This window comes from Adelges cooleyi, unplaced genomic scaffold (assembly GCF_023614345.1).
Source record: "Adelges cooleyi isolate 19-005CV unplaced genomic scaffold, UGA_ACOO_1.1 ACOO_flye_CR_arks_rails_tigmint_CR_PRNA_108, whole genome shotgun sequence".
NCBI lineage: Eukaryota > Metazoa > Arthropoda > Insecta > Hemiptera > Adelgidae > Adelges > Adelges cooleyi.
Genome location: NW_026095761.1, coordinates 4,822,908 through 4,844,886, shown reverse-complemented (window position 1 = coordinate 4,844,886; position 21,979 = coordinate 4,822,908). Strand labels below are relative to the sequence as shown.

The window sequence follows — 21,979 nt, the reverse complement described above, 5'->3', positions numbered from 1 at the left end:
TTTAAGTTTCAAAAGTTGATAGATTTGTGAAAAAAAAAATTAAAAGCCAAAAATTTGAATATTGCCTAATATTTTTCTAATAAATCAAATTTAAACAAACAAATAATTAAAAGAAATATTGAAAAGTTTATTGTTTGTTTTAAGATATAGTCTTGGTAGAGTTTGTGGTGTTCCAAATGAACAGGATTTGTTGTCTTACTATAAACCGGCCAGTTTTAATGGGAACGATCACAAGAAAACGCATGTGATACCACTCATCAAAAGAAATTTTCTCAAAGCCATAAAATTATGTATGTATTATATAAAACACAATAATTACGGGTTGTGGATAAAAACGACTTCCTCAAATACAACCCAATGCGGTTATTATCGTGTCACAGCGAACTAGTATGGTTTTGCTATAACTCATTATATATTCAAAAAGAAATCTGCTTCCTGGACCGTATTGTGCATATGTTTTTTTATTTTTATCAACGGTTGTCAGCGTGGGAGGAAAGAGAAATTGAATAGCTTTTAATATATTTTATATTAATTAGACGTTCGATTCATTATTATTATTGCCAAATTTGTCGATTGACGAATGAATATTGCTTTCCGGTTGATGGTAACAAATAAATCTGGGGTTTTCAACTAAGACATTCATAAATACATCTATAATATTTCTACCATAGGTAAAACAAAAATAACTTACAAAATTACAATTGCGTACACAATAATTATTCACAAGGTGAAAACGATAACTACTTTCGCTTGACCTTTTAATCAACGATGACTATAAAAGCTACAGTAATTACTATTTATATTGTCCATTTTGAACTATAGCGCCGACATTTTTCAGTATTTCCCAGAACTCAATTAAACCTTTGTAACCTAAATGGTAACGTACATATTTAATTCATTTTCTAAATTAACAATAATTTACTGAAAACGTTAACTGGTCGATAAACAGTTTTGAATAATCACTTTTGAAGTTAATACATATTGAAATTTAGGATGGGAGTTGTTTATCGACCAGTCAAAATGATTAGCAAATGAATTATTCTTAATTTAAAAAGTTTATATATATAAATATATCCATTCCCATTTGACTTTTAAAAGTTATTAGTGCTCTGGGAAATACTAAAAAAAAAGATAAATATTTGGTAATTTTCTAATAATTTAAAATAACATGAATACAAATATTTTTCAAAAGATTATTAGAAAAAAAAATGATTGTCTTATCCGTAATGAACATTCTGTACACTTTGGTAAACAAATAAATGGAAAACGATGTAGGTATTTCGTTAAAGTGCTGTCTTTGGATGTATACGTGCTCGACTGTCATAAGTTATTCAGGTTTTATCGATTGTTACTTTCTTAACGGGCCTGCATAATTAAAACCGCTCGTCTCCGATAAGTGCTTAAGTGTAGTTTGTTTTTTTTTCTCTACAAGATGACATCCAGGTCTTTTATATCGAGGAATCGCGACGACAGTCCGTGAGACGTTTCCTCGGTACCTTCGCTTACTCGAAACATTATTTTTTAAATTTTTTTTCTCACGGCGTTCATCGTCTAGCTTGGAAATTAAAACGGTGATATTTTCGATTGATTTTCGTTGCGCTTTTTTTTATCCCCGATAAATTAATTCCGCCGGGTTCAACGGTAATGAGTGTGTTTATATTTATTTATTTATTATAATTTAAGCCGGTCCCGCGGTGCAACTCATCGGAAACGGGTTACCTATCGTCAAACGTGCACACGTCACACCGTCATTGTGCACCAGAGCACTTTTCGTTTTATTAAATACATTTTGTTTAATGGTCTTGGGTTCCCTCTCCTATACCCATTCCGTTAAAAATAATAAGTAAAGACACACGGACGTTTTATAATGTATCGGCCAATAATAATTATTCGGGCGGGCGCACTCGCCAACAGTGTCGACTAGTTTTTTGACGGTCAACGGACGACACTAAGACGTTACATTATTTATTTAAAGGTGAATCTGTGAAACCAGTGGATCGCTGTGTGTGTGCGATTCTGAATTCAGCTCCAAACCGAACGACTTGAGAAAAAAAACAACGTTATTATCACCATTACCGGTACGATAACATAATATTAAACGGAGTGATTCATTAAAGATAAGATACTAGTTTTCTTTCGTAAAAATAAAATAATTGCAATAATTTTTACTTTATGTTTTTTTTACAATATTGGCCAATAGTAAAATTTTTATTTTTTCCCAAATCCCTATCAACCTTTAAAACTTAAACGGTAACGTACATATTTAATTTACTTAATAAATTAAGAATAATTTTCTGAAAACATTGACTGGCCAATAACCAGTTAAGGATAATTACTTTTAAAGTTACTGAAGTTTAAAATTAAGGACGGAAGGTGAAATGCGGTAAAACAATGTGCGCTAATAAAAGTCGATAGAGCTCTAAAAAGTACTAAACAACAAGCTTCAGTGATTCAACTAGTTGAGTGCTTTGAGTATCACACTCAAGGCGTCAGGTACTAATTAGATACTTAATTGGTGCTCAATGGATACTGAATAAATAGATTATACATTTTTCTGGTAGTCAACATGACAGTATAATAATGTGAAATAACACGTCAAAACAAAGTGGTATTACAATGTATATATATATATCTATATAGATATATCTGTGTATCGAATATTATACCTAAATGTAACATTTTTGAAGATTAACTGGCAAAGTATTGAAATAGGTCAATGTAGTGTAGCCATTCGGTATAATTCTACAAGCGAGGAGGCCATACAGACAGAGTTCAAACATGACACACATATAGTCACATACAAAACGTGTACTTTCATATTACCGTAATGTATTATGTTTGTATTTTTTGTGAATAAACCGAGAATTGTAGGTATTATTTGTCAAACGCGCGCCTACCATTCGGAGTGTAAATAATTTAAAGGATGTAGTTCTCGGCCGGAATCGAGAAAGGCCAAAAAACGACAAAATAGTGTTACTGATATTAGCTGAGAATAATATATATACATATATATATATTTATTGTAACAAAGCGTCGTGTGTTTGCCAGACATGTAAATTGATTTTTGTTTGTGTAGTCGAGTTTATCGGGAGAAGAAAATAATATAATGTAATATGATTTTTGTTCGACTGCCAAACGGATTCGCTTCTGACAGCTGAATACCTTTTTCGTCAATATTTGTACAGGACTCCGATGAATTTAGCATGCAGACAGTACGATACAGGACGATTGGTTATCATTTACCAACTTATAAGATATTATTTAAAAATCTTAAGTTCATGGAGTATAACCTAACCTAACCACACACGAGCGACGTGGTTATATCGTTCAAAAATATATATCAAATTCAGGCTGATTAATAGCTATGAGAGAATGAAGGTATTAGACTTTTTTTTAAATATTTTTATTTAACATACTTTTTTAGTTAATAATTAGCCCAAATATTTAAGTTATAAAAAAAAAAAAATCAATGTTGACCAGCCACTGTAGAAGTTAGGTCTTGATTTTTTTTTAACAAAAGACTCCTTTTGAAACTAAGCGAATTATTAAAATATTGTTGAAAATTAATTTTTAGATTGGTTTGCAGTCATTTTCCAGTCTTTCCGGTTACTATTGACCTTTCTTCTGGTCACTACTAAACACCAAGCACATCAGTGATTTTTGACCGTTTGCTCTAATATAATAAAACATTCACAATAATTCTACCTGTCATTTTAATATTCCTTCTTTAGTTAGTTCAAGTTAAACAGCTATCGCGCAAAATAATATATACTTCTTGCACGTTTTACGTAGGTTGTATTTTATTTAAACTTTTTTTTTTTAAATAAAACACTTATATTCTCTGTGCGAGTCAAAGGTAGAAATAATATGAATTTTTAATGAAAATATTTCATTCCGAGTTTATCCCCGTCGGACGTCAGAAACAGACAACAAAAACAATACTCACGGGACGACATCAAAAGGGTTTTTCGGGTAGTGCAACAAAGTTTATATTATTGCGTGTCTATCCAGACATGATATCGTTTGTCAACCGATGACAGCTAGCATTGTACTACAAAATAGTTTACAAGTAAGCCAGCAAAATTGAAAATAACCAAAACGTTTAACTTACAAACTTACTAAAGTGATAAAATTTCTTGGGGAGAGGGGGGCCGAGATCACAAGCAGAGTTGTGCATTATTCGAATAAAACGTTATTCGGATAATTATTTCACAACTTATTCGAATAATTCATTTAAATAGTGCTTTTTTCCAGTAATTATATTTTTAAACATTATTTCGTGAACAACTATATAGGATATTATATAGGAAGACAGTTGTAATTTTAGTACTAGGGTAGATAATATTAGAGTTGGTCGTCTGTCTATAATAATGTGTTGTCATTGTTTCCCATGTATGATGTAACCATTTTTGAGATACCTATTAACAGCTGTTGATTCCCCCACACCCAGAAATGTACTATGGTCAAAGTGTAATTTTCCTCTTTATCTTAATCGAACATGTTACGGTCCCGCTCTTGATCTACATTTAGTCTAATTTTCAGACCTTAAGTCCTAAAAGTATCTACCCCTCACAGGGGAAAGGCTTCTAAGGGGTTTATGATGTTTTTTTGGTTCGTCGACGTTAATCGATAGCACATATGTCTAAAAAAAATATTCTTGGGATCAAATTAGACTATTTTTAAAAAGTTATTGAGCGCCATAATTTTAAGTTGAAAAATATGTAATTTTTTGGACGTTTATCTCGATTTTGAAGGGGAAAGTAGGATGAACTTTTTACATTTTTGGCTCAATAAAGTGCCTTTTGAGTACGATTTCAGAGTTCGGGTATAGACTTGCTAAGCGAACAAATCGGTTTAACGGTTGAAAACAAACCTTAGGTCTAGTCACAAAATATAAAAACCGAAGCTAAAAAATAACAATAATACATAACTGAAAAACGCGTTTATCAGTTTAAATCGACCGGAATGAGCACACGCGGTGAATGTGCGTCTTAGATATTATATATATATATATATGTTATTTAAGTATTAGTAGTAGTGGTCCAAAACCGGTGACCGGATGGTCTCCTTACACACAATATTACACGGCAGACGAACGGTACCGACTCCCAAAACAACATCGGCCTATATTATAATAATTATACAGCCGGCTATATTATTGTACACAATACATATCCCAGGACGTTCATAATATTTAAAAATAAAATATACTTATATTAATTATACCGATTAAACTTTTAAATATTTTGAAAACACATTAGCCGAATAATAATGTTTACAGGATTAAATTATAATTAATTACACGATATTACAGAGTCGATTGGTTATTTTGATAGGTTCTAAACAACTGCTGACAAAATTATTTTCATTGTTATTGTGTTTTTTAATGTTTTATCATAGGATAATTGTTTAGTTATGATGCATATAGCTAAAAAGTTAGATATTGTTTCTACAATGATGTGTTTTATTGTTACGACCAGACCCAAGATATCATCTTCTAAACTGCCAAGACGATTTCTTTTCATGTAGTAAAACTCAAGATCAGAAATTGTACCTTATAGGAACTTTATTGGGCCAATAACAAATATAAAAAAGTTCACCTCTAAAATTGTAAATGTTTCTCACCTTTTATCGTGTTTTTTTTTTTTATAATAAATGTAAATAATTCAAATCAATTTCGTATTGACCGAATATACGGATGTTATAAGAGAATAGACATCATAAATAAACACATTACAAACACTGCAACTGTCAATCTGATACAAAATGTAACTTAAAAATATAGACAACATGCCCGTTATAGATTTGTATTTATAGTGCATGATGCATTTATATATTATTTATATTACTTATGCGCATAGAGAGTAAAGTAAATACGTACCGGACACGTGACGGTAGGTATAATCCTTCGTCATCGTTGCAAGAGCCATTCGGTTAGGTTACAGAAAGAAATTACAGTAAACCGAAGGCTTGTGTACTCACATTATATCAACTACCGGGAACGGGACCAATAACACGTATTAATCCTTTCCCCCCCCCTTTTTGGGTGACGTTAATCCCTCGACCCGAACATCAACTATTTACACTTTCACCTTACCGCGCGAGTCATCCTCGAGACTAAGACGTTGCCACGGAATAATAATTCAACGTGACATTATCTCAAACGGTAGATTTAGCTGATAATTGCTTTTGATAAGGGTTTTGACAGACACAGACGCGGTTTTAGCAGTCAATGTCGCCCCAGACGAAACCGAATCTGGTATTAATAAATTATTAATAGTTAATAGTTTATCATATTGAAAACTACTTGTAAGTGTCAAACATCACACGAGTGGCGCATTATTACAAAATTACCACTTCCACCTAATCCACGACTGTCTCGGTCCTTGGATGGTCGGATTAAGGACTGTATTGGGTTTAAATACTTTTATTGTGAGGGTCAGAAGCCTTATAATACTACGGAATTATGACAGAAAATCATTACATTGCATGTAGAGGGTGATTCACTAAATATGACCCAGTCAATATCTTAAAAGATATTAGAACTTTTTTCTTACTCACAGTTATTAGTTAGCCCAAATTTCACATGTTTTTCCACTTTATAACCACATTTTTTATATGTTAAAAACCTACAAACTTAAGATTTGTAAATGGTAATATTTACCTAACTTTTCAAATTAAGAATAATTTTCTGAAAATGTTGGTTACCTAAACAGGATTATAATTCCTCTTGAAGTTACCAAAGTATAAAGTTAAGGAAGAATTAAGGAGTGCGGTAAAATTATGAGTGTAGATAAAAATAACATTACACTCCATCCTTACTCCCGTAATAAATTTTAAATTTCATTAACATTAAAAGCAACTATCCAAAACTAGTTATCGACCAGTCAAAAATGTCAGCAAATTATTCTTAATTTAGATATGTATACATTATGAGTGCTTTATCAAACGTTTATAAATTCCTTAAAGCTGCCTCAGAATATCAGTAAAAACTAACAGGGTCACTTAGGCGAGCGGGGGGGGGGGGTTAAACCTTATCGATTGCAGATCTTTCCTGATTGTCTGAAGGGGAATTTTGAAGGATTTGGTACTTCCCTAGGCCCCTGTCCAACTTATTGCACCAGTGGAGAAACTCCGACTAGTCATTCAACCTAAGGGGCGCTGCTACGTGGAATATATTATTATAAAACAAATTTCTCGAGTTGAACGTTGTTTTTGAGTTCTAAAAAATAGCACAAACACAGCGGTGCAATGATGACAGGTGCGGTTGTAAGCGTCCACCTGGAACGTACCAAATGCGTTCAACGGTTAAATCGAGACCAAACGAGTCGCTAGAACAATAATAATAAATCGAGCGAGACGACTTTGCACGCCAGTCAAGGCCCCAAAAAGACTAACGAATCCGATCGAGAACCATAAGCTTCGTCTTTGTTATATTAATCGCTACTCTTTTTAATAGGAAAACTTCCAAAAGATTTACCCTGCGGCAAGAGCTTTCGAACGGTAATTCTTTGTAAAATATTTTCTCTTCGTCGACTTGACAGCTGCTTCAACGTTTCCGAAAGCATTATCGTTGCCGTCGTATAAAAAAAAAAGGCTAACAAAAGATTGATTTGATTGGCTACGTCGAAAACAAAATTATTGCAATTTTCTGATGGGTTTTTAACATTTTTACAAACCTAAACAGTTCACGTTAGGAAAATATTAGAAATACAATACAGGTATAATACCATTAACAAGCAATACTGTTGGGAATGTAAAAAATATAAAAGAAATAATCATTGAGTATTTTTCTTTCTTCATTATTCTAAAACGCCAGTACTTAAACTCGATGGTTAGGGAAATATTGAAATGATATACAGGTAAAACCACACATTTTTTAATGGCCATATAATACGCGTACATCTTTTAACTGACTTATTTTTACATTTAAAATTTATATTTGAAAAAATTAGAATGTCAATTAATACAAAATCTTGTCAGGTTAGCTTTAAATAATCAACTTGTAGAATAAAGCTGTTGTAAATATCTGCTTAAATACATTTTCTTCTGAAATAATTGCAAATTTGTAGTTTTGAAAACATTTTAATTTATATTATTTTTATATATTATAAAATTACCAAATATCTAACTTTTTTAGTATTTTCTAGAACTCCTTTAGATCAACTTTTGAAAATTAAATAGCCGAAACGTACATAATATGTACGTTTCGGCTATTTACATATTTAATAACTTTTTAATTTCTGAAAATGTTGACTGGTCGACAACCAGTTTTTGATGGTTACTTTTAAATTTTATCAACTTTAAAAGTAATTATTCAAAACTGGTGTTCGACCAGTAATATACTTCAGTAAATTATTCTTAATTTAAAAAAGTTAATTAAATATATTATACGTTACCATTAAAGTTTTAAAAGTTGACTGAGCTCTGGAAAAAATGCGTTTTTTATATTGTAAAATAACATATACTAAAGTATAAAGTGTATACTAATGTGAGAACTGTCCAAATACATGTTATGTGAATTCACATTATCTAAACAAAATAGATTCAGGCAAACTTTGCGGAGGCAACGACCTTAAATTTTCAACCGAAATTGATCCACTGGACATGACTTTGTGCAGCACACGGTTAATAGGAAAGTGAAAGTTTAAGCGGACTGTAAGAAGTGTACGTCTGTGCCAGTGAAAACCACATTGAGACGTTAAACAGTAAAGAAATCATGAGACCTGCACCGTAGGATAACAATGGCACACTCAATATGTGTTATGTGACGGAAATGAGATTGCTCGAAGGAAGCGCTATACATAGATTAAAATCGAATATACACTGTAGCCATACTATACAAAAGGTGAAGTTCGACAATGCAATGTCGGTTTGATTAAAGGTGAAACGACATACAGAGTGGTCTGTTTAAGCAGCAGTAAAAGTGAATCTCGCACAGGATATTTTTCTATTTTCTACAGTAGAGTTTTATATTTGCGAATAATTGAAAACAACCAATACCGTTTCCTAATTAAAAAATACAAAGTTAACACCGTATGGGAATTTTAACCGTCTATTGTTATTGTTACTTATTTGTAATTTAGTCCAGAAGTATACGGGGTGACACATTTGACGCGAGACACTCATTTTCTAAGAAAATAATTAGAATTTTGTAATTTTGTTTGCTATTGTGTACTATATTATCACTTGTCGACTCTTGAAACTTAAATAGTAATGTATATATTATATTCAATTAAGAATAATTATGCGTTTAAATTAAGAATAATTTTTTAAAAATGTTAACTGGACAATAACCAGTTTGGATAATTGCTATAAAATGTATTAGAGTTTAAAATTAAGGACGGGAGTGTCATTGAGTAATGCAGGCAAATAATAAATTATAATAACTTTAAATGTGATGATCATTCAAAATTGGTTATCGACCAGTCTGCGCTAAGTATTCTGTATTATGTGTGTAGTTTTCTAGTGGGGGAAAAAATGTACAACGTTTATATTATTTTAGTTGTTGTAGTAAATGAGCGCTAATGGATTTGTCTCCTCATCCAGTGGGAATCTCTTGCAAATTTCCTGTTCTAAAATAATGTGGCAATAAACGTTTGCGTGGCTCTAAAGTCAATAATTATACCTTATTTTTATTATTATTTTTTAACAAACGTTACAATATATTATTGTAGTATAATGTACAGGTAGAAAAACGCGCCGGGCATGTTCATTATTTAATTTTTATTTTCTTGGCTGTATTTCAACCGAAACGTTTAGTTACCTATGTTGACTTCCGCGCGTGTCAAAACAGTAATAATAGCTGTTTAGGCACTATTATTTTTGGCCTAAGATATAATATATTTATAAAATAATTGTGAGAACCAAACCTAACCGGTAACATTTTTTCTCTTAAAAACGAGTTTCCGACCGCAAAAAATATAAAGTCAATAAAAACTGTAATTGCATCTGTTAATATTTATTTTTATTATGAGTGTTGAATAATTTATGATTGGACTACTTACAAAAATTATAAATACATTTATAACGCGACCGCTCTTAAAGAGTGTCAATAAAAAATACCTACCCGGTTTCAGCTAGTAATTAACTTGAATTCACACCTTCTTTAGATGTCAACGGGCTAATTAAAAATCATTACATTTCAATTATAAACTCGCATGAATATTCACAAACACATAACATATAATAGGAATAATTTAATTAAAAACGAAAATTATGTTAATTACCGTGGTTTATCTTATTCCACATTTTATTGCTTTACGAAAAATTATTTTTAATCGCCAATTATACCACTAGCGTTATTTCAATTAAAATGTTATGTAATAGCGGATGTTCTGATAAATCAACAAAATAGCAAAATCGACCATTCCAAAAGCATGTGCTAAAAACTGGTTGACGTTTAATGTTTTAGGAATTCTTTTTTTTTTTTAGTTTCTTTACTGCGCATATTTATATTTTATTTCAAATCTACCCGAATAAAAACATGGTATAAAAACATGCTGAAAATGCTGACAGGTATAATATTTTACCGAAAGAGGCGAGAGCGATAAAGGTATAATTTCTTCATAAAGGAATGATATCATATTATATTTAAATTTACGCATAATTAAACTGCAATACCATAATATTCGTGTAACCCTTCGGCGAAATCAGTTGCCTGTTTAAAGAGCTAAACATTCTTGTTTATAAGGGCGGTAACTATTTCAACTAAATTGTACGGTGTAAAAACTACACATTACTGTATAGTACAGGGTGATACATTCAGGGGACAAGACACTCATTTTTGTTTATAATACGAGTTACAATATTAAAAAAAATCACTAAATATTTACCTCTTTGTATGGTATTTTCCAGAGTTTTATAAGCTTTTGTAACTTAAAAGGTAACGTACAAATTGAATTAACTTACTAAATTAAGAATAATTTTTTAAAAATGTTGACTGGTCGATTGGACAGTTTTGGATTATTAATTTTAATGTTATTAAAGTTTCAAATTTAGGGCGGGATGAAGTGTGAAGTGTTTTTTGATTTGTATCTACCACTGTCTACCTCCCGTCCTAAATTGTAAACTTCAAAAGTAATAATACAAAACTGGTTATCGACCAGTTAAAAATGTCAATAAGTTATTCTTAATTTAAAAAGTCAACCAAACACATACGTTACCAATTACGTTTCAAAATAGTCTATAGAGCCCTGGAAAATATTAAAAAAGGTATATACTAGGAAATTGTAGAATATTGTAGATCATTTATATTATATAAACCAATTTATACTTGGTCACTTTTATCTATTTTGAGTATTTAAACGGAATTCCTGGTGTAATAATAAAATGTCAGTAGCGCTATGTATAAAAAATTGCAATGGTCTCCGTTTCTGCGTGAAATGTCTGTTTTTTAAATGCTAATTTTTCACAAACCGATATCAGGTTAAGGGTGTACAATTTTTTTATTTAACTCGTACTAGATGCTAATCGACAAAGGCCCCCGGCAACCGTACATGACCAGACAGGATAATAATGATAATAAAATTTTACCACGCCGTCGTGGTAGATGTGCGTTACAGATATGACGGATATAGTCTAAAAAGAAACACAACACAAGTATTTGCATAATACCGTACCGAAAATACCCTCAAGGGCGGTACGTTACTTTTTTTTTCAAACATTCAATTCTTATCGTTAATTAATTCCGCCATCGTTGTTTAATAACGATAATTGCGGTTTAATTACTCTCCGGCCACGCATTCTAGTATAGACGGAAAAAAATGTAGACAATTTTTTTTTTTTTTTAGGTTTTGTTATTTTAACAACCGTCTCTTGGTCGGCACCGGTGTTATTAAAAAATTGTTGAGATACACATCGGCATTACTCGGAAAAAAGTTTCAGTTTAGAGCAACATACTTTAGCCGCCGGTTCGACAAAAACATACTTGCGCACTGTAATTTTGTATTTAATCTTTTTTTTCTCTCCTTATATTATTAAAACTTTCAAGATTTTTAACGAACGTTCAAGTCGGTTACTTACCGTTATATTATGTTAAGATCTCCTTTGGTTTTTGGAATTGGTCGTAATTCGACGAAGGAAAATATCGTAAGAAAGGAAGATAGAATTGTCTTAAATAAAAATCGTTCGAGCGGTACTTATTTGGTAAGACACAAACAACGCGAGGTATTATTATGATCATACAGGGTGACTCAGTTACTATGAACCAGTAAATATTTCATAAGGCATTTTAAAGTTATTATACTTTTTTCTACTTTTAGAACGAATATTCCGTCCCTTTTCAAAAATATAATCCCTTATGCGTTAATACCCTATAAACTTAAGCTTAGTAACTTATACCGCTTATTCAATTTATATATTAAGAATAATTTGATGAAAATGTTCGCTGGTTGATAATATGTTTTGCAAATTTACTTTTTAAGTTATTACAATTTAGGACGGGAGTGAGCCGTGGAGTGTAGTCTTATTTTTATCTGGGCGCGTTACCTACCTCACTTCACCCCTGTCCTAAATTCTTAAAATCCAGTAACTTAATATTATGTAAACATCCGAAATTGGTTATCAACAGTCACAATTTTGTTTAAATATCTTAAGTTCATAGTGTTTTGACACATGAGGAATGGAGTTTATATATAGTTGAAAAATATATTAAATTTAGGCTAGGTAACTGTGAAAGTTTGAAAAAGAATTATAACATCTTGAAGATATCGGTCGGTTAATATAGCTAGTGAATCACCCTGTGGATGTGTGTACTTAATCAACTAGTAATGCGTTCAAGTTTAAAGTGTACGAGAGAAAAAAATATATTTTCAGTGGAAAATAAAGTTTTCTTTTTTTCCAAAAGCCAAAGGCGATATTTTTATTAGTACTATTACATTTAGTTGCATAGTAAGCCCTTGACGTTTTTGAAAGATATACCGGTACGATTGCGTGCCTAATGAACGATTAGTCGTACAACACTAAGACTTTTACCTGATGCTGTGGACTCAACTCGGTAACCAAGTTGTCTTTTAAAGCTTAATAAAAGTGCCCGCGGCATTTCCGGTGCAGATTACCAAATCGCACCGTTTTGTATGCCAAAAACCTATTGCCGGTGTACACGATAAATAAAATACCGGATCTGGCGGTGGTCTACTCAACAATGGTCACATTTTTTAAACGGTTGATAAAAAATAAAAAGCCAATACAGTGGTGTTAGGGTATAGTTGGCACGAAGCATATTGGAAGGTCACAGGTCTACAGGAATCGTTGTAACTCAAAGTGATCAAATCGCTTTCAAATAAACGCTTCGGTGCAGATGGCAAAAGTACAAATATCGATAAAAGTATTGTAACAACAATGTACTTAAAATAATGAGTAAGGTAATCAACAACACAATTGAAATATTGTTCAGATACCCGTTGATTACACTCACACACAGCAACCTAGAAATTTAAAGAAGTTTGTATATTATGTTATAGCACCACTGAATTTTTAGATGTAATTATGAGAATATTATGTACGTCACCAATATAATTTTAAACGTTAATATAGAGCTCAGGAGAAAAAATACAAAAACTTGAACATTGTAAAATATAACACAAACTAAGGTGTCTCCAAAAAGAAAAACTTAAAAATTGTAATTGTTATTTGAATAGAAAATGAGTGTCTTACGTTAAATGTATCTCACCGTTTTAGAACTAATTCGACTATTTAAAAGTTATAGAGTGCTTTATTTGTGTATTGAAAAACGTGTAAATTTTTTGTACAACTTTTCAAAATTTCGGCTCAATAAAATACCTTTCAGATACGATTTCTGATCCATACAGACGTGTTACACGAAGAAATCGGTTTGGCGGTTTGAAAAAAAAAAGAATATGTAAAAATCAATACGTTCTCGGCTCCACATGGAAGACCAAATACAAATAATCATTTATTCACGCGGCGGCCGTCAAAAACCCATTAAAAAAAACCGACCGACAAACAATTAGTGAGTCGCAGTGACAGTTTAAATCACATTAGTACGTTTTTTTCCGTCTCTCGATTCGGAAACCCTAAAAATACAAAAAAAAAAAAGACAATTTATAATTCGGTCCGCACCTGTATATTGTGTATTAAAAAGGGCCCAAGTGTGTATATGTCTATAGGTATGAGGAATATTGTAACAACAACAACAGCTAGGGTCGCCGGCGGTGGATTTAAGGTGAACGCGATTTGATTTCACACACCTGTCCGGAAACCTTTATAATCCCGTTTTCATTATTGAATCCGGTTGGGTTTGACCGTTTTTTTTTTTTCCATTCAATCATTCATTCATACTCATTTTCCGTGTGCCGTACTCTGTTGAAAAACGTGCGACGGCAACAAGTCTGCGCGTTTTTCGATACGGTATGCACACGGCGGTGGTCTACATACGAAACTCTGGGGAAAAGGAAAAAAAAAATCACACAGACACGAAATACCGCCCAGAGCTGTATTAAAGTGTTGCCATTACTGTGTTGTCAATGGAAAACTCGAATTGTTGCGGCCAAGCAACTCGAACGGGAAGCACGGAAAGTGTATTGTCGTTAGTGTCGTAGGAGTTTACACCGACACGACCTAAACGATTAACCTGGATTTATAATATGTGCGTAGTCGTTGGAGTGGAAAATAATCCGATATTATCGAGCGTCGACCCAGTGAGTCGAAATCGTAGAAAAATCCCAAGACTAAAACAATATGTGTTTGTCTTGTACATGACAATTAAAAAAAAAAAAAATTTGATCCGACAAAAGCGAAAATTACAGTGAAAGACGTTTATTTTTCAACGCATTACGGATTCGCAAAACCGTCACAATCGAGTATTTTAATATAAAATTATGACAATTTGAAGCTGCAAATATTTAGTTGTAGCTTAGCATTTATTACCTTCGTGAAAAAAAAAACAGAAATACAGTAGCACACACTACTGAATTAAATGAAATAAACGATTAAAAAATTGAGTAAATAAACCGAGTAAACAAATTAACAAATCAATCGAATAAACGAGTTAACAAATCGAGTAAATTAATCAAATAAAAGAGTTAACAAATCGAGAAAATTAGTTAAAACGTTGAGTAAACGAGTAAATAATTCGAGTAAATATAACAAGTAAACGAATTCACAAATCGAGTAAACCAATCGAACAAACGAGTTAAAAAATCTAGTAAATTAATCAAATAAATGAGTTAAGAACTCGAGAAAATGAGTTAAAACATTAAATGTAAATGAATAAACAAGTCTAGTAAATGAATCGAATAAAAGAGTTAACAAATCGAACATATGGATCTAGTAAATAACTTGAGTAAACGAGTATTTAGTTGAAAACGCTATTTATATGTAATTAACCGAGACAAGCCTAAAAAATCAATATTAATAGTTCATACCTATATTATTATTGGCTAACCGCAAAGCTCTAGGGAGAAACGAATGATTACCACTATTAGTTGTATGTATTATGTATGTGTATAATATACAGAATATAACGTATAATTGTACAAGTCACAACATCTATCCAAACATGATCTTCGCATGACAATTGCTTAAACCTTTGTGCGCTTTGATAGAATTAAATAGATTTCCAGCGGTAATATTGTTAATTATTGTTGACAGCCGTCTCCTCGATCTTTGATCAGCCATTCATTCTCATCGCAGATGACAAAGTCTTACAGTCGACGGTTAGACCATCGGTTTATATAGTTACTAACATGCACAACAACACTCATAACACCGTGATAATGTGATTTATTTATCCCCAAACGATTGCCGTCCAGTACCTAATAACAGGTTCCACAAACCGTATAGGTACGATGATAAACGTTTTGATTTATCTGCTGTAAACTGGAACTGTAACCTCGAATTTGTGGCTGGTAAAGTGTATTGCAATATGTATATATTATAATATGATTTTATGCGCAACAGTTTGGCAAAAAAAAAATATTCAGTTGACTCAGTTTTCACGGTATATTTATTAATACAATGGACTTTCGATGGGTGTATTGTAAAAAATAAAAAATCTGACGTCCAAACAAAATAGACGAGTATATAATATATTAAATGATATTCTGCTGTTTGACAACAACCGCCGCGTGACCCGTTACTGACTATTGGAATACTTGTTTATGCATTTGCATACATAATTTGCAACTTTTATGTAAAAAAAAAATTATAATAATAAAAAATTCGTAGGACTTCATACGAAACCGCCGTGCAATAAAGAAGAACGCGACATTATTTGACCGGAGTAGAGGAAATATTATAATATGCTAATGTTTGTGATAGGTGGTCATATTTATTTATATGGTATTTACCTATCTGGTCCGGTAGGTTCAATAAACGTATCCTGTGCATAATATTTCAAAATAAAATCGACGGTGCAAAATGTTTTTCGCATCCCACTGCGCTGATATTTTTGTATTTACTTACTTATCACTTTAACTAACTGTATAGGTATTTTTTAGCGAACGGTTTGTTCCAAAGCAAGTTTAAAATAAGTCATAACAGTAAAATAACATATTTTATGAACACTTAAATTGATGTTGTAAAAAACACAATGTTACCACCGCGTTTTAATCGGAGACCAAAGCTCGATACGGTCGAATCAAACGTTATTTTTTTTTTTTATAGTCCAATCATCGTTTTGAATGCAAACAAGTATAATAACTTGATAATATACTAATATTACTATAACTTGAACAAAAAAAAAAAAAAAATGCTGTTGAATCCATAAGTACTGCGCTGAAGTTATTACATATACATTGAAGTGAAAAGAAAATATTTTTACAAGAAAGTATAATAAATATTATTGTTAAATTATAATATCGATCAAGACAACAACAATTAAATCGTGCATATATTCTTAATATATTTGAACCTTGTACATCTACAATAGTTGCATTATTGATTTTTTATAGTAATCACTTAATGGCCAATTTCCTTCATAATGTTCCTTCCTGAACTATAATATTTTATTGCTGTGTTGCAATTGACTTATTGTAAAAATATTTTTAGAAATTACAAGCAAATTATTTCAATATCTAGACGTTGTAAATTGTAATAAGGCATGTTTGTTTTTTTTTTTTTACTTATTATATATCATTGAATAATTCCCCAAGACCGCGGGGTAGTTCATCTCGGTTAGGTACGCCACATGTACCTATAATATTATAGTTTGTTACTTGTATTTCATTTTAATGATAAAAAAAATATATACTCCGTATAGTTTCGAGGAAACTAAAGTATTCTATAAAGTTTTCCTTCACTACTCGAGATTTGATATTCTTAAAAAAGTCACAACAACATAATGTTACCTACATAAAAAAAAACTTTACATCTAAATAAAAGTTGGTTCGTTTCAAACTTCCAGGAATACATAACACGGCTCTGCTTAAATAATGAATGCCGTTCCAAAAAATATAAATATTTAATAGTATTAGAAAAATTTGAAAAATTGTTGTCGATAACTAGTTTTGAGTAATTATTTTTAAAGACGCTAGTTATCCACCAGTGAAAATGTTTTGTAAATAATATAATTTAAAAGGATATATCATATGAAATATATACCTATGTACATATATTATATTCACCAAAAAAATATACAAATTTGAATAGTGTCAAGTACTGCAAAATAACATAAGCTAAAATGATTAAAAAAAGCAAAAAAACAAAATTTCAATGACATGCGTTTTATAATACGTATGCAAGTTGCAGTTTTCCTTATTTTGCAAAAATACAATAAAAAATGATATTGTTACATGAGGCTTATGTCCTGTTTATAGGGGGGATAAAACAATTATAGAGTGCCCTAAATGTATAGAGAAATAGAGTGTCGGACAACTTCTCGAGTTATAGCAAGGAACGGTTAAAAAAATTAGTCTAAGTGGAAAATAAATATAAAAACCACAGATGGTTTTACATATACTTTCTGGATTTAGCTTTGTGCTTTTAAAAAAAAAGTTATGAGTCAGCTGTGACGGTAAAATGTAAACGTTATTTTTATGGCGACTGCCCTTACAAACACATTCAGCGTTATTACTCAATCGAGTAGTAGTGAATAGGCAAAACAATTTTGAAAATGTATTTATTTTTTTTTAATTAAATTAAATGTCTGAATTAGGCCCTGACGATATTTTTTTTTACTAGTGCCTGGGCACGGTATAATAAAGCTTGAGGTAAGTACCTGGAACTCGAACCGAGAAAACTGCGCTACGGTGTCTATGTTGGTGTCGGCGTATCCGATTTCAGGACAAGTGTCTTTGTCGACAAAAGCGGACGCCAGCGGCTGCAGTTGTCCGAACCGCCGTTTTTGTGTGTCGGCTGCCGACGTTTCGTCGCCGGCGGCGTCCACGGCCTGCCGGAGGGCTTCGGGCCTCCCGGGTTGCGTCCACTCGGCGGCCGACGCCGGCCTTGGACGTCGGTCGTCCAACCGGACCGTAGACCCGTTGTAGTAAAGGCCCAGCGTGGCCACCGTGCCCAACGCCAGCACGACGGCCAGCAGCCGCTTGGCCACGCGGCCGCCGTTCATTGCGGATGTGGAGGTCGCAACGAATCGCACATATAACAAAGTCAATGCGATTCGGTAAAAAACCGAATATTGTAGTGAACAGAAAATTAAAGAAAAAAAAGGCTGCCTATTATCCGGATCACTCGGGGACACAACTTGTTGTATAATATAAAAATCAAAACGCGCCACACACTCGCCACGAACAAACCGCTAAACGGCCAATCGAACTGGGCAAACGAAACGAGTAGTGCACGTGAAACGAACGGACGAACTCGCGGCGGACGCACGAGGAACACGGTGTCGGTAAATAACCAACGACGGGCCGGCCAACGTTGTGAATCGAGACTGACTGAGCACTGGCACGGAGTACGGACTACCGGCGGCACAACGCGGTCGGTTCTTCGCCGGGGACCTTGTGGCGGCGCGTGAGTCGCGGCCGTCGAAGACCGCTTCTGCCGGTCATTATACATTCCTTATGTGTTCTTTTTTTTATTTTATTCTTTCACGATAATAATAACAATCATAATAATGATATAATAATATCGTGTCACCCGCTGAGTAACAGGCTTCGATATTCAACGTTTTCTTAAACGAGTAATATTAGGTGTACTGTATACAGTAACGTTGTTCTAACATTTCATACTAGGCTGGAGGTCAACCGTGAAAATTCGTGAGATTTTTGCGACACATATTTCGCGTCACTAATAATTCATTTACTCGTTTTGTTAACTCAGATTTTTTCTCGTTTACTATATTTATTTACTCGTTTACTCGATTTGTTCACTCATTTATTCGATATGTCAACTCGGTTAATCAATATTTTTACTCGTTCGCTCGATTTATTAACTGGATTCATTTACTCGTTCACTCAATTTATTTGTTCGTTAACTGGATTTGTTTACTCGTTTACTTGATTCGTTAACTCTGTTATTCGACTTTTTATTAACTAATCTAACCTTATTTTAATTTTATTAACTCGATTACTCGGTTTATTTATTCGTTCCCACGATCAATATTATCGATATTATAAGATCGATTCATATTGAATTTGTTAACTCGTTCACTCTATTTATTTAATCGTTTATTCAATTTGGTTTCTAGCATTATTTAATCCTTTACTCGATCTATTTAATTTATGTATTCGTTTACTTTAACTTAAATTATCAACATTTTTTTGTTTAGAGGCAAATTTATATCATTATATTTTAAAAGATAAATAAGCAATATCGACCATTTACATTTTACAATAATTTAAAGTTATGGTTACTTGAAAAACCAACAAGTATCGGTAATCGCGTGCGAATTTTTATTTTTTTTTTACCATTATTATAATAATATCACGATGATTGCAGTAGTAGGTTGCTGTCATTTTTATTTCCCACACGGGAGACGTACGGGTTTTCTCGTTAATAACTGTCTCGTGTCCGATAATATAATATGAACATGATAATTATTATATTATAAATATATTATCTACACAACGTTATTAATATTAGTATTAATACAACCGCTACCGCTTCTTTGCGCATACTTACCGGCACGACCGCACTGACACGACCGATTGAAATATACAGGGTGGTTGGTAAACTCGTTGGTTATAATCCAGTCAACATCTTAAAAAATATTAGCCTTTTCTGAATTGTTATTTTACATACTTGGTTACGTATATTTTATCTTAACTTTTTTAATTAAAAACAATTTTATCGACATTATGGCTGATGTGTAACCAGTTTTGACCAATATTTTTAAAGTTGTCGAAACTTAAAGCTTAGGGCGTGAGGTAGAGCAAAGTGCGCTGGTAAAAATTATACTACACTTTACTGTTCCTCTCGTCCTAAATTCGAATAACATTAAAAGCAATTACTCAAAACTGGTCGTCGACCAGTCGAAATTTTCAGCAAATTATTTTTAATTTAAAAAGTTAACTTAACATATTATACGTTACTATTTAAAAAGCTTAAGTTCATATTATAGTCTTAACACATAAAATATGGGGATTTTTGGAAAACATGTGTATCAAAACAGGGTATGTTGTTAACAATAAAATAACGAAAAATAATGATAAATTTCGATAAGTTCACGTATTATCTTCTACGATATTGAATAGGTCATAGTTAACCAGTCACCCTGTAATTATTCCCAAATCTCAACGTATCGTGTAATATATACAGGTACCTACATTAAATTATGTACGACCACGATTTCTACACTTGGCGTGCTCGGATGCCATTCAAATAATTTTACATCCGTTGTACAATAAGAATAAATATCATTAAGTTATTAGTATCGTTTGCCACACAGTATACAAGTGGGCGTCTATTTTTTTTCGCTTAATCGATGGTACCTATTTTTTTAGTCTTTATTAGATGGCCCTATTTATTATCATCGTCATTCGAATATAAATTCCATATACCTTACACTCTGGTGAATTATTATGATTTATGTTTTATTTTTTATCAGTGTGCATCGCGAAACATGTTTTTTATTACAAATATTTTCGAAAAATTTGGTTGGAAAATGTGTTTATTAATTTTAATTACAACAAAATGAAAAAAGTAAAACCTAAACTTCAATAAATCGATTTTTAAAAATATTATTGAAATCGTCCATGTGAGATCATGGGTTATATTCTCCTCAATAATAACAGGCATGAATTTATTGTAGGTTTATTTAGTATCTGTATACAAGTCAGCTGTATTTTTTTTTTCTACTATTTATTTATGTACCTACCTAGTCAGAATTTTAGCATCAACAAAAATAGCATCTTTCCCCGCGGCAGGCAAACAAGTATAATCAAAGGTCGTAATGTAAAATAATTAAAATTTAAGCTGTCATTGGAAAAGTTTTAAGAAAACAAAATCAGTTTAAGACATTATGCGGAGAGGAATTTTCTACAATAATATTGCTCATTTGAAATTATTAACGGCACAGTTGTTTGACGTAGTTATTAAGCCCACGAAAATAAGAAAAGTAATTAACTTGTTAGATGAATCAGTTCAGTCACAGTTTACGAATCACTACGGTTAATGGTTTTATGCAAAATATCATGACAATAAAATTATATAATTAAATCTGACCTCATTTTTAAATTAAATGTAACCTTACACATATGGTAAGTATGGTAATTTCCATGTTTCAAAATACCTTTGTCGATTTGTGTACGTAATATATAATCTGAATTCTTAGAAATATTCTTTAGCAGAATCGCGTTTAAGCACTTTGAAATGGGGTTGCATAATTCTGTGAAGTATAAAAATATAGTTTTATTTTTATCTCTAAGTAAAAAATAAAATAATAATCGTATGGCGTACTGACCGGGAGGGTCTCTAAGTTACTACTGTAGTATAATATACTTAAAAAGTACCATTGAAAAATTGGGCTTAAAAAATGTATTTTTATTAAAGTTATACCAACATGAGTTTAAGTCCGTAACAACAAAAATTGTAATTATACAGCTACTGTTGAACATTTGTTTGG

General features: G+C 32.1%; 1 protein-coding gene across 1 annotated transcript in view; it reads right to left on the bottom strand.

The window, feature by feature from the left end:
• The window catches only part of LOC126839362 (alpha-mannosidase 2), a 112,254-nt gene extending 93,374 nt beyond the window's left edge, over positions 1 to 18,880 (bottom strand). The window contains exon 1 of the mRNA XM_050574654.1: positions 18,179 to 18,880. Coding sequence (XP_050430611.1) covers positions 18,179 to 18,523 — 345 coding nt within the window. The 5' untranslated portion in view covers positions 18,524 to 18,880. The remainder of the gene's footprint in view (positions 1 to 18,178) is intronic.
• Between the last annotated feature and the right edge of the window lie 3,099 nt (positions 18,881 to 21,979).